The following is a 13,628-nucleotide window of genomic DNA, read 5'->3' as shown; positions in this document are numbered from 1 at the left end:
TTGCAAAGGAAAGTAAAGGAGCCAAGTATGTTATATCCTGTCCTCCCCAGGAAGAGTAGCAACAATGCAGTAGCTTATGGGGAGGTATATAGAATAACCTGCTTGCACATTTGCCACAGCAGTCTTCGCTTTTTTTGTAATACAGAAAATATTAATAAGTGCAGCTTTAAACGGGTAAATATGAAATAGCATATTACTACAGGCATTGTATTGTGCACTTAGTGTAATAGAAAAGTAAGAACTCAGAATTGCCTTTGTAAACTCCTAGATGGAATTATGAAATCTGAAGTCATAGCTCAGTGGCTTAAAGCATTAATTATACAACAGAGTGAGTTAAATGAGAGCCTGCCCTCCATGAAACCGTGGAGGATTTTGACAGAAATATTGCCCCCAAAGCGCCTCTCTCGACAGCCTTCGTACTCTGATATTATATTCATTTAAATATATTAAATCATCACTAACACCCGTGGAAGTGCAAATCTATTCTATTTTCTGTTACACTTATTTCAGACTTATTTCTAGCTTCTTAAATCAATAATAATTTAGATGAGAAATTAGTGACAGAAGCCTGGCTCTTTCCATGTGGGAGGCAGCGAGATAATTCAGGGGGAAAAAAATGTAACTCTTTGTTTGAGTGAGGTGAAAAAGTGTGCAACTTTTTTATCCTCAAAGAAATTTCAGTCAAAAACAACTGGACTGTTGTTTGTCTAGGAAGACGTTTCACCTCTCATCCAAGAGGCTTCATCAGTTCATGTACGCATCTGACCAGGCTGGGACTGCAACTAACAGGCTGGGACTCCAACTAACTGGTGTGGAGATCCAGGTATTTAACCTCTCACAAGGCCGATGATGTCACTGGAACCCTTTGTGCAAACGACAGTCGTTGGAGTCAGTCGTTCATGGGAAGTGAGTTTGCTCTACTGGGTTATAACGACAGTCGTTGGAGTTAGCCTGGTCAGATGCGTACATGAACTGATGAAGCCTCATGGATGAGAGGTGAAACGTCTTCCTAAACAAATAACCAAGTCCAGTTGCTTCTGACTGAAATTGCTTTGGGGATAACAATGACCTGGACAAATGAGAACATTCACAGGCCAACTTTCTCTATCTTCTGACATTAAATTGTGAAAAGATTCACCTAAGGTCGTTCTGTGTAGATACATGCTTCCCATGGGTGTGTCACCTGGAATATGTTGGAGAGGTCTCGAAGGTTGAAGATGTAGTGGAACTTGACTGCGGTAGGGAGGAAGGTTGAGGAGATGCGCTGGTGCAGGGCCAAGGCCAACTGGACCAGGGCGGGGCAGCTCTTCTGCAGGGTGGCGTTGAAGCCCTCTCCTCTCAGGTGCTGCGACAGGATGGAGGTGTAGATGGTGCTCAAGGCCTCGGCTCCAGGGAAGGACAGGGCAAAGACGGAGAAGTGGCGCTACGGAGGAACATATAGCATAAACAAGAGTAGAAGTAAACGTGTTGGTCACACTGATGACCCAGTCAAAACAAGGATGTTTCCGTTGGTCAATGTCATACTTTGAACATTGTGTCAAACTTAAAGACATACAGTAGATCACATGGAACACAATATGTATTAAAATGCATTCAAAAAGACAATTGCAGAGGACCACTTATACTCAAAATTGCACACAAATGAATAAAGGAAGAGTAAAAGATCAAACAGGAAAAAAAGTAATGGTCCAAAGTTTGGCCCAAAAATGAGAAATGCATAAATAAATGAATGTAGAGCAGCACATAATGTTGCCTAATTAAATAACAGGAGGCAAACATAAATACAGTGTCTATGATATCATTAGTGCACGTGTAACCTTTTGCAGTGGCTTGCATAACCAGCGGTACTACGATGTTCTGTGAGGACCTGCTGTGTGTGTTTGTGCACCTGCAGTCGTGGATTGATGGTGAAGCTGCCGGCTGTGGGGTTCATGCAGGACACGTATTGAACGCTGTGTATTTCCTTCAAAAGCAGCTTATTACGGTCATACCTGGGAGAACACATGCACAAACATGCAGAAAAAAAATAAATCATTATTTAACAGTCCTTTCATGCACACACACGCAGGACCACACACACACATATTCCCAGATATAGACGCCTCAGCTCCCACTTAAGCTGGCGTGGCTCAGTGGCGTCCTCCTTCCTCTCAATTTCATACCTGAAATCCTTCCAGCATATCTCTAATGGGCTGAGCCAGTCCGCCTGTGTCTGACGCAGTGGAACCGTGTTCAGAATGGCCTCACTGTGTCACAGAGACGAGCAACTAAATCCTTTTAAGGGGAATTATACAACCCTGCGCTCACATTTGACTTTTGACTCATAAAAGTTGTACCATATTAATAGTGATGCAGGGATACAAAGACATTTTCAGCAGAATAATTAGGGCATTACACCTGTCAGCTGCTGGCACTCTATTATTTGAATGATCCTTTTCTATGTTTACAGATGGAGGAATAGTCAGAATCTGTCCATCATTTATGCAATTCAAGTGAGGAACAACTCCACTGAAAATCACCTTGAAAGATAGTTAATACATAATGTCACCCACTTCACATCACAAGCATGTACTAATGTTTGCTCATACATATATATTGCACAGCTGCAGATAAATGACAAAGCCCTACCAGTGGTTGTAGTCCATGTGTTGGCGTATGAGTGTGTGAGGTTGCACTGTTCCATATGCATCCACCTCGGGCATATTCATGTCGTCTATGAAGTAAATCAGTCTTCTGCTGCCTGGAGGTCCATAGTTGCGCCCCGCTTTCTTCTCAAGGGGCTTTTCCAACACAGCTGTGTAGGAGTGGAACAGAGGAGTGGAACAGAGGAGCAGAGGGCACAAATGTAGGAATGCAAGGTGTAATTGAATGGCAATATGTATGAAGCACATGGGTCAGTGTGGAGACATTTGATTAAACTAGAAGAGTACATGAGCCAAGATACCATTTAAACACACACCTGTGAGCTAATCACATGCACCGTTCCTACCTTGGAGCATAGCAGAGGTGGTGTAATAGTTAAAGGGGACATTTTTAATCATGTATTTCTCGGCATCCAATGATCCCAGTTTGTCCCCGACCAAAACAGATTTCCCTGTGCCAGCGTTTCCGACCAGCATGACGGGCCGACGATGCTCAAGGAGGCGGTCCATGAAGTATCGAACTCGAATGGTCTCTGTAGTGTGGACCATACATGCCTGCACATGGGAAACAAACATACATATAAAAAACAACCCCTGACAAGATGTTAATATACAAAAGGGCTGCAACCTTTTTGATAATTAACTCATTCATCAAATAGAGGAGGAATAGCTTTGTCTATAAAATGTTGCAGCTGAGATCTGACAGGGACTTTTACATTTACTTTAACTTTGACATTTAATGTACTATGACATAAAACAGAGAAACGCAGAATGTTTTATTTTTCAACTCTTGAGGAACATTTATCATATTTTATATACCTATCAGTTCTTAAAGTGTAATTCCAGCGTAAAATTATCCCATGGTCTTTTTCGGCACTTACATACATCAAATAAGCCATCGAGACAGTTTTTTCATGTTTAAACTATTAACAGAGAAATCCTAGCTCGGGGCAGTACGGTGAAGGCATTCAAACGTCTTTTTTTAACCACTAATTCTGCTCAAAATAACAGCAAACCTCTGCAGCAGCATGAGAAGAGTCCCTACACAGAAAACAAAGCACCAACAACGTAGACAGTGAACCCAGAGTTCATTAAAAGAGTGTTTTAAAGACTTACCTACTGGCCCCTGTACCAGCTCCTCTCATAGTAAAATCCATTCAAGTGGATTACCAAAGTCCATCCCAAAGGAAGGAGCCCATTGGTGCTTTGTTTTCTGTGTAGGGACTCTTCTCATGCTACTGCAGTGGTTCGGCCGTTTTAATCCTTTCAATGTACTGCCTTGAGCTAATCTGTGTTAGCCACGTCCCAGCTGTTAGCGACTCTCCGGGATATCTCCATTCATAGTTTATACACGAAAAAACCTGTCTCGATGGCTTTATGTATGTAGGTGCCGTAAAAGACCATGGGATGATTTTACGCCGGAATTACAATTTAAGCTACTCAGTGATCCATGGAGTCGCTAACTTTGTCACTGTAAGAAACTCAACACCATATAGGTCCATTTTTTTGCGACCCATTGATTATATTAATATAGTTATTTGTGCAGTTTTAAAGGTTCTGTGTGTAACTTTTTATTTGTATTTAGGGCTGGTCAATTTGACAATATATATATAAATGAGGATATATTAAGATATAGCATTTTTGTTTTGTAAATCAAAGTAACTAAAAGTTGATGTAAAATCACCACATAGAAAGGCTTATTCTTTTTATACTGTGATTTATGTACCCGAATATTCAAATATTCTTTCGTTGTGTTAGTAGGTCAATTTTCAATTTTCGGAATTCGGATATTCGTTTTTTAACTAAAAAAGATTATAATATTATTTAATGTAGGCTATCAATAAAGGCCAACTGCAAATACATTTTCCAAGTACATTCTTGACTCTTGTTTATTCTTTCTAGTTGCACTGTGGACATGTGGAAATAGGCGCCTGACAGAGACAGCGGCAGGTGCATGTAAGTCCAGTGTTGCGAGGTAGCACAGCAGGTTTGATTTCTGATGTGATGTGATTTCTGATATGGGCATCTTATTAAAAGTATTGTTGTTTTAACATAAATGTTTTTTGTTTCTTTCTTCCTTTGCCAATAGCTGACGGTATATTTAGACCTGTAGTTTCAGTTTCATGGCGCTGTCAGACTGTGTCGGATTGAGCATTTACTGTATATCGAGCATTTATAATATGTAGGTGTAATTCATCCATGACGATGTGGTAACAAACGAGCATAATAATGTTAAATGATGTATAGTTTTTGAATGTTTATTAGACTTAGTTAATTCCCTTTTCCTGCGAGGTTGCAATTTTCAGCAGGATGAGCATTAGTAGTTACTGTTTATGCTGTTGGTTATTACCGAATATCCAAAGAACAAAAATGATATTCTGCACAGCTGCAATAATTTATTAATTACACTGAAACACTGCAACCTGTGTAGGAGTCACATACAGGGTCACACTATAACCGCGCGAGTGTGTCGTGCGTACAGAGCAACTCCTTTCAGATTCAGGCCTTGGCTCACTTCATCTTCACACACCCCTCAGCCAGTAAAGTGCTTGATTTATGACACCGAAAGATAAACAATAGAGCAAAATATGAAACGATAGACATTTTTCTATCGTCAAAAGATACATATCGCCATATCACACAGCCCTACTTGTATTAATCGTTTTTTATTGACCATGGATGAACAGGTTGTAACATGACTTAAAACTTCTATGTTAAGGTATCGGGAAATCTTCCAGGAAAATCCAAAGGATGTGACGTTTCGTGTCTCTAACGTTAATACACATACATGAAATACATATTGGTTTTAGCTGCTAATGTTAGCTTGCTTAGCTGGAGTGGAGAATGGCTAATTCTTCCAGACTTGCGGGGCTGGTCTGATGGGTTTGCCATTCGCAAATTACGTACTTCTACAGCTAATATTACACAGCAAATGACGGCAGAGCCATGCAGCGTAGCTAAGTTACAGCTAACTTGTAAACCTTAGCTTGCTTGCCAAATAGGCATGAATCTGCCTGCGGTTGCTTTGAGGAGTTGGCTGATGGAGTTAATTACAAACAGCAAGCTAGCATTATTGTTAATATAATTTAAGTTTATTTTACAGCATTCTATCAACATGATACTGATTAATCACGTTCAGTCTCAGTGTTTTGGCTGATTCGCGCTCGTGCCTACAGAGTCTAAGCATGCAGGCAACCGCGAGCTGACCACAGTTCACTTAACGGTCACAGCTGTCACTAATAACAAGGGTTTTTCAAAAGAGAACACAGAGAACCTTTAAGCCTTTAACAGATTAGGAAAATGACATGTTATGGAATTTATGAATCAGACCTTGGCTATGGCTTGAATCCTCTAAAACAAGCTGTTGTACCTGAAGAGGTGTATCTGCATCCATTTCAAACTTGGGCACCATCTTGGACCAGGGTTCAAACTTCTTGCTCTCGGGGTCAATGTAGTAATCAAACACGGTGCCCTGGGATGGGAACTTGATGGTTTTGAACTCGGCAACCCACCACTTGCTGAACTCCACTCTGTAGTCGACCAGCTACACTCACACAGAGAACACACGCAGAGACACAGAGGGTAGGCGAGCGGTCAATACTCTAAAATGACTTCCTCTTTGCTTTTTCTTCCCCGTACAGTAGCTATGGATCTGTGCGTTTATACTGGTGTGAATACAAACCAGAGGACAAATAAATGGCAACAACATAGAGATAGAGGCACAGCAGTTGAAGGGTAGAAAATGAGAGATGGCAGGCCTATCTATCCATCTGTCAGATACAGACAGTGAAGAAGCCTCATCACCTGCTGGCTGGCAGTTGCTCGCCTTCCTCCCTTCCTCCCCACCCCTTGGTACCTGTCTCCTCTATTCCCTACCAACTCTCCAGTCAATAAAACCACTTAGCATTTAAATGCATCTGTGATGGGAAAATAAAGTGGAGTACATTTGTACCGAGGGGACAGCAGTTTTATCCCATAACTTAGATGGACGCATTTACTGTACAGCACTAACTGGATTGCTTAGCAACTGCTCGCCACGGCTCTCCTGCTGATTTAAATTCAGCTAGCCTGTGTGTTGTTGAGTGGGAATGGAGTCCACTTCATTTTCAGATGGAGATCACTGCCTTTCTTTAAAAACTTGCCATTTCTTCAACTGAAAATAACTTTCAAATGACTTTTCATAAATGGAGACACAGAGCTGAGTTGCATATGAGCCATCATGGCTTGAATAATACCAAGGAATACCCATATTGCAAGTGCAAAAAAAGTATTTCAGGAAGGAGTTATGAGGAGATAGAAAAAAAAAATCCAGCCGTTTCAGTGTCCTATTATTTTCCCTCTTTATAGAACCACTTAGTAAGCGTCTCACATGCCCAGAGGCCCACGCAGTACCTGGTCCTGGAACATGGCTCCCCCAAAGGCCCAGACCGCAGCAAAAACAAAATAAAGCTCATAAAGTTCCTTGGCACAGTCTGGCGGGGTGTTTTCTGGAGTCAGCAGACACTCCAACAAGTAGCACAGCATCTGGACCATGCTCTGTTCAGGGATAGGGATGATCTTCTTAAACCTGAGCAAAGACAAACATTACATCGCTGGATTCAAGCATCATCGCACAATAGACATGTTGTTTGCTTTATCTTATCGTTACAAAGTAAATATTGGTTGCACAATGTAATAGCTACAGAATAATTCACAATAAAAGCCCTAGACATATAACGTTACACCACATCACACCTTAGCAGAGAGCATTTAGCTGTGAGTCAAATAACAAAATCGCATACAGTAGCTATCATAAGGTAGCGCAAATGGTGGACTGTGGAACAGCTGGAGTAACTCTGGTAACTCTAATGTTACCCGGAAAAAGAATAAAAGAGCCCCGTGGATGAAGGGAGAGGGAGAGTGACATAACCATTCCGTCTACTTAGCTTCACGAAGAAACAAAACCTGCGTATGTATACATACTACTGGGTATAACACTAAGATCAGGGTTTCTGGTTCAAATTGGGATTCTAAGCTGCTAGTGGTAGCCATGTTGCTAATGATAAACTTAGATGAACAGGTAACTTATGTTAGACCTTCCCCATTAGCAGTTTGTCCGGAAAACAAAAGCGGCGTGTCCTGTGTTGTTGGTAATGTTAGCTCTCAGGACAACGGAAAGCGATCCCCATACAGTTGTCTTTGAGACAGCAGTACCAACAATGATGCCACTTGGAAAGACTATAGGGTAAAATGTTGAAAAGTCATCTATTCCCACTTTAACCAGTCCTGTGGAGATCAATGATCTGGCAGCATGTTAAATACAATAAATCATGGTCATGGTCAATCACTTGTAGTTTTGAATTGAATTTTCCAACTGAAAAAATAGAGCTTCATTGACAAAGAGGGAATTCAATTATGCGTGTTGTTGACAAATCTTTAAGCTCAGTGGCATTAAGTGACTGTATAGTGGTGCATTCTCTGCATTTCTGGCCTCACAGAGAGGACAACATATTCCTTCTCTCTCTCTCCCTCCTCTGCTTCCTGTTTTTGTTGTCTTCTCCAGCAGCAGTGGAGATGGAGGTGTTGGAGGAGGCGAGTGGACCTGTACAATACTAAAGCAGGATGCCATCCAGTTCTTCTGAGTCAGTCCCTGTTTGCTTCGCCCACTTCTGCCCATCCCTCCCCATGTTTTGTCTCAACCCTGCTGAGGAGCTGTGTTACCTTGACCTGAGGCCATCCAGGCAAGAGGGGAGGTACTTGTCGAACAGTATGGTCAGGTTGGCCTTCTCTGATTGGACCTCTCTCTTGTCAATCCAGCTGGACACTGGCGGGTTCCAGCCGAGGTCTGCAGGGTTTATGTACAGTATGCCTGGGAAGAAAAACAGGCAATATAACACATTTATGATTATAGCCAGGCTAGACATTAGGCCCCATCATCCACACCCACTCCACCACCACCCTACCTTAGCTCTAAATCAATCTATCAATTCTACTTTAAATTATTATTAAATTTTATCTTCTTTTGATGTTTTTGTCAAACACTTTGCTACTTGTTTACTACTTGTTTTTGAAAAGTGCTATATAATCCGCTTATGCTCCTGTTTAACTACACACCGCAAGACTCTTGGCCCGAAAATCATCAACGAATATTAACATTTGGTTGTATGATAGCAAAAAGTCTTGTTGCACTGCGTTGGAATAGTGCAGATTTATTGGACCGTGATAAGTGGTTGAAATGCTGGTAATGTTGAAGGCCCCCACAGACCTTGTTGATCTATATAAGGAAGAACATTCAGTCCAAGGCGGTTGAACCGATGAAGAAAATAATACTCTTTCCGAGATTAGATTCCCAATCAACCGTGACTTGACTCTGTAACACCTCTGTTGTACTAGTAATTACTTTGTTTTATACATATTTCCTTACATTACAGTCTTTCCTTTAGTGTTATACTGAATGCCTTGCATTACATAGCATTTGGTATTATTCGTTAGTATGCCATTATTAGGACATACATGTCTCTAACTCTAGAAAATACAACAATTCAAATGGAAAAAAGAAAAAAAGAAAAAATACAACCACAATATTAACTCAAAAGCCAAAGTAAAAAGGATGAGACAATGGAGGAAAAGCAAGGACTACCTGCTCTGGATACTGTAGCAGGGGTAGCAGTGCGAAGGTGGCTGATCTCAAACACCAGCCTCATGGTGGGGTTCAGGGGGATTCGCTCATTACTGGCCAGAGTCAGCACCTAACAGAAGCACATTCACACACACAGCGTACGTAGATTGGACTGAAAGCAATTTGTGTGTCTTTGCCTGGATCATGGCACCTGCTAGCTTCGGCTCTTTTCACTATCCTTAACATTACAGCACACACTGTCATTCATTCTCTCATCATAGAGCAAATGGTTTACTACTCTCTCAAATCAGTGATCATCTTCCCTTTTCATATATGGAAGCTGATTTAGTAACAGAAAATGTGTAACCTTAGTCATTCTGATACTGAATAAAAGACTCATTTACACAAACAAACACTCAACTCGCTCATACCTTGTTGTCATCCATGACTGTGTTGAGGGACTCAATCCACATGGGATCGATGTCTCCATCCAGAACAATCCACTTGGGTCCGTTGTGACTGACATTGGCCAGTTCACGCATAATGTTGGAAAACAGGCCTGTGGGAAGAGTTCACAGTTTGGATGTTTGACTCAGGTCATAAAACTCTTTGTACACACCAAACACTGTACTCGCCATCTTTCCACTCTCTGGTTGCCGGGTTGATGATGCCGAAAAGCTCATCATTGGTCACAGCCTTTGGGTTAAGGTCCGCCCACACAGGTCTGCGCTTCATGTTCTGATAGGTCCTTTGAAGTGACCTCAGCACTTGGCTCTTTCCGCTGCCTGCGTTCCCGATCACAAACACAGAGTGACGCACTGCCAGCAGCTCCTCCAGTTGCACCACCTAGCACACGCAGAGAATAACAGATATGATATTACGGTTTGTTAACATCACAACACTGATGACATGGTATACACTAGGGGCCGACAGATATAGGATTTGTGAGAGTTTTTTGAGGGGAAAAGAATTGAGCCGGAATGAAAATAGACCTTTTCCATGAGGATTTATCACCAATATTACTCTGCAAAGGTACTCAGAAGACAATTTTATTAAGGAATATTTAACACTATTATACATTAAACATACAATGTATTACATTGTCAACAAGTCATATAAATTAACACTGACAATAAAGAATAAATACAAAATAAAACAGCGTAGGAGTACTGTATGTTCAGTATCAGTCAATTTCTGTCAATTTAAATAGAATAAAATTAAATAAATAGCTATATGGCACCTTTTCTAAATCACCCCAAGCATTGTTTTCTGCATTAAATGTTCTGTAAAAAAAGGTTCTCATATTGAAAAAAATACACCCTGATACTGATAGATACTGATATTTCTGTGATAGGCCTGTAACAGCCAATAATATCGTCTGGCTGATACATCTGACTGGCTCTAAAACGGACCCTTTAACAGGATAATGTAGCATTTCATGGATAAGTTGGCCTTCTGCATCTCTGTCTTAATGCTGTGGTTTATGGAACCATTTTTTTATTTTCATGATGTCACTTTTCATTACAAAGTCCTTATTTCTGTCAGTCAGGCCACAGCTGACCAATCGCTCCCCTGTAGGTGCTGCCATGCTGGAATGAAATCCTGCCCAAGTGCCCCCTGGATGCCCCCATGGTAGAGAAAACGTGATCGAGTACATACATCATGTTGCCATGGGAACCTACATCCATTCAGATTAGTTCAATCAGGCTGACTGACCAGTCCTACTACATCCTAACCCTCAACTATGGTCATGTGTGCTTTGGGTAGTGTAGGTGCAACCGGCTGTCCTCGGATGATTTTTCATTTCTGGATTAATTTGGACTCTCAGGACAAAGAGAAGGCAAAACGCCTGTTTCTGACTGCATGGTCCTCTTTGGATCAAGCAAAGGGAAAATCCCTTTGTGAGCAGCAAACATGGCTGACAGCAGAGTAAGCCCCTCCCCCACACAGGTCACACCCAGGTGATAACTTTCCAAGGAGACCCAAATAGTCAGCTACCATTGGTTGACCTGACCCATGACTGATGACATCACTGGAGAAAGCCATTGTTCTGCCTCTCTTATCTCCACTCTTCATGACCCTCTCATCATCCGACTGATGAGGCAGGACTGGGCCCACAGATAGGGTGCTTTGCACATGTCGTGAAAAATACAAACTTGTGTTTATTGGTCATGATGATCTGAAAAGTGATCCAATCCGTGACTCTGAGCCGAGAAACAATCTGAACCGAGAGTTTTTGATCCGTTGCACCCCTAATTTACTAACCTCTTCTGGCTAAGAACTCCCAAATCCTTCAACTGACTAGCAATTGACATAGCGATTTTGGTAGTGATTATTAAAATAATCATTAATCATAATCCTATAAAATTATTAGTTCAGTAGATTTCGTGACACTTGATATTAGCTGTCATTTTACCTTTTTAAGGAACTCTAGTTTAACTAGATTTATTTTTTTATTATCTTTGATAATTATTTGTTTCCGATGAGAATGCCTTCTTGCCGCCTCTGATTAGAGGTTTTCAAGATGCATCCAACTGGAGGAAGCCCCCTGGGGTAGACCCATAATACGCTGGAGAGATTATATATCTCGTCTGCTCAGGGACCGAGCTGGAAAGAGGGAAGTCTAGAGTACTCAGCTTAACCTGCTAACCCCTCGACCTGGCCCCGGATAGGTGGACAAAAATGGATGGATGGAAGCTTCTATAAAAGCAAACATAATACTTCACTATACTATAAGTCAATATAACGTTTACTTGCATATGCCATGTGTTATAATTTCCTTTAAACGGGGTCCAGAATGGCTGATCCGTTTAACAATGCTGGTAAATTGCAGCTAATAGAACACCAATTAGAAAATGAATGAGTCAACTGGTATTTATCTGAGATAATATTCAATGGGTCAAATTAATTTCACTTTGATTTGTCCACAAACTGAAGGGATGTCTCCTTCATGATTGAACGGTGTCAAAACTATAACGATTAAATCTGCTGCATCGACTTTAAAGTGTCAGAGCTGCAGAATGAGCAGCTGTTAGGGTATTTATTCGCTCAATAAGTTATACTAACTGAATTGAACTTGTAGGGTTAAGTCTTTCTCTTCTTGTGATATGCTTCAGTGCCATTATCCTAAATATTCTATTTCCCCAGTATTATATGCTGAGGGTTTAACTACAGCTGTCTTGTAAAAACTGAATTACCATGAACCAAAATGTAAAGGTGTATTATAAAGAGTTTGCTTAACTTTGACGATGGTTTCTCCAGTATGAAGGATGTAATGCTTCTCTACAGTTGGACACTTTTGCAGCTAGAAATATTTCCCCTCAAAAGCCAAATTTAAACACTCACTTGCTCCTCGCAGTGCAGCAGTTTATGTCAATGCAGGTATGTGAGGGTGACACCACAGAGTGTGTAACAGAGAGAAAAAGGGAGAAAGAGAGATTTCCACACCAACGTGCACATGGTGAGCTCAATCAATGCCATCGACCTGCTCCTTGCGGCTCCAACTCCCCATCCATTCAGCCTGAGCGCAGGCGGCTTTACACTCTCAAAGGCCCTGGCTGATTACTGCTTTGATGTGGGGAGGACTAATGCTAGCACAGGCTAACGCTAAAGGTATGCAGTTTCTCTCTCGCCCCCCCCTCTCCTTGCCTGAAATCAAAAGGTTGGCCGCACAAACAAAGACAGTAAAAGTTCAGGCTCTGAGGGGTGGATGGTTGTTATTGACCGTTCCACCATTCTCATTCTCTCGCTCGCTCTGTTTCTCCTCCTCTTTGTTTATTTCTGTGGCTGTCTCTTACAGTGTCAGGGTTAAGTGGCATGGTGCAGCCCCAGCCTCCATTGATGGAGTGTTATTATGTGGTCCCCATGTCTATTTGACCTGAGGCCGATTGCACTTATTTCCCCTGGTTCTGCGTTCATCTGTCTCTGATATATAAAGCCTTCTATTGTGCATGTGTGTGTTTGTGTGTATTTGTGTGTGTGTGTGTGTGTGTGGGTGTGCGTATCTGTACGCAATATGATGACTGGAATTAGGTCAGCAGCTTGGGCACCTGAATTCTCATCGCAGTCGACCGTTGGCTTTCTGCTATATTTGCCCAATTCATCCAGATCCTGCAGAATTGTCTGACACTAATGTGTATTTCCCAGCGGAACATTATGACGTGAGGTAAATAGCTTTTGGAAAGAACTACGATAAATCTAAATGAAAGTGCTACAACTGTAATATCTGTCCAAATTGTTAAGGATGAAACCCCCATTTGGGGACTTTGCTTCTGCTTTACAAATAACTTGTGATTGCGTTTGCCTTCATCCTCAGCAACACTTGTGACATTCTTTTGAGTTGTAATCAAAACAGAATCCGATAAACTGCAGCAGACGGGCATGTCAGG

At 41.5% G+C, this 13,628-nt stretch overlaps 1 protein-coding gene across 1 annotated transcript in view; it reads right to left on the bottom strand.

Moving 5' to 3' along the window:
- The window catches only part of dnah9 (dynein, axonemal, heavy chain 9), a gene marked incomplete at both ends in the record, with an annotated part of 182,158 nt that overhangs the window by 85,454 nt on the left and 83,076 nt on the right, over window positions 1–13,628 (bottom strand). Inside the window, 10 exon segments of the mRNA XM_083933223.1 lie at window positions 1,184–1,423; window positions 1,889–1,991; window positions 2,629–2,794; window positions 2,990–3,197; window positions 6,013–6,186; window positions 7,035–7,209; window positions 8,343–8,490; window positions 9,262–9,370; window positions 9,672–9,799; window positions 9,867–10,086. Of these exon segments, the coding sequence (XP_083789349.1) occupies window positions 1,184–1,423; window positions 1,889–1,991; window positions 2,629–2,794; window positions 2,990–3,197; window positions 6,013–6,186; window positions 7,035–7,209; window positions 8,343–8,490; window positions 9,262–9,370; window positions 9,672–9,799; window positions 9,867–10,086 (1,671 nt within the window).

This window comes from Echiichthys vipera (genome assembly GCF_963691815.1).
Source record: "Echiichthys vipera genome assembly, chromosome: 18".
Classification (NCBI taxonomy): Eukaryota; Metazoa; Chordata; class Actinopteri; order Perciformes; family Trachinidae; genus Echiichthys; species Echiichthys vipera.
The sequence above is the reverse complement of the archived record's forward strand: the minus strand, read 5'-3'. Positions and strand labels throughout refer to the sequence as shown.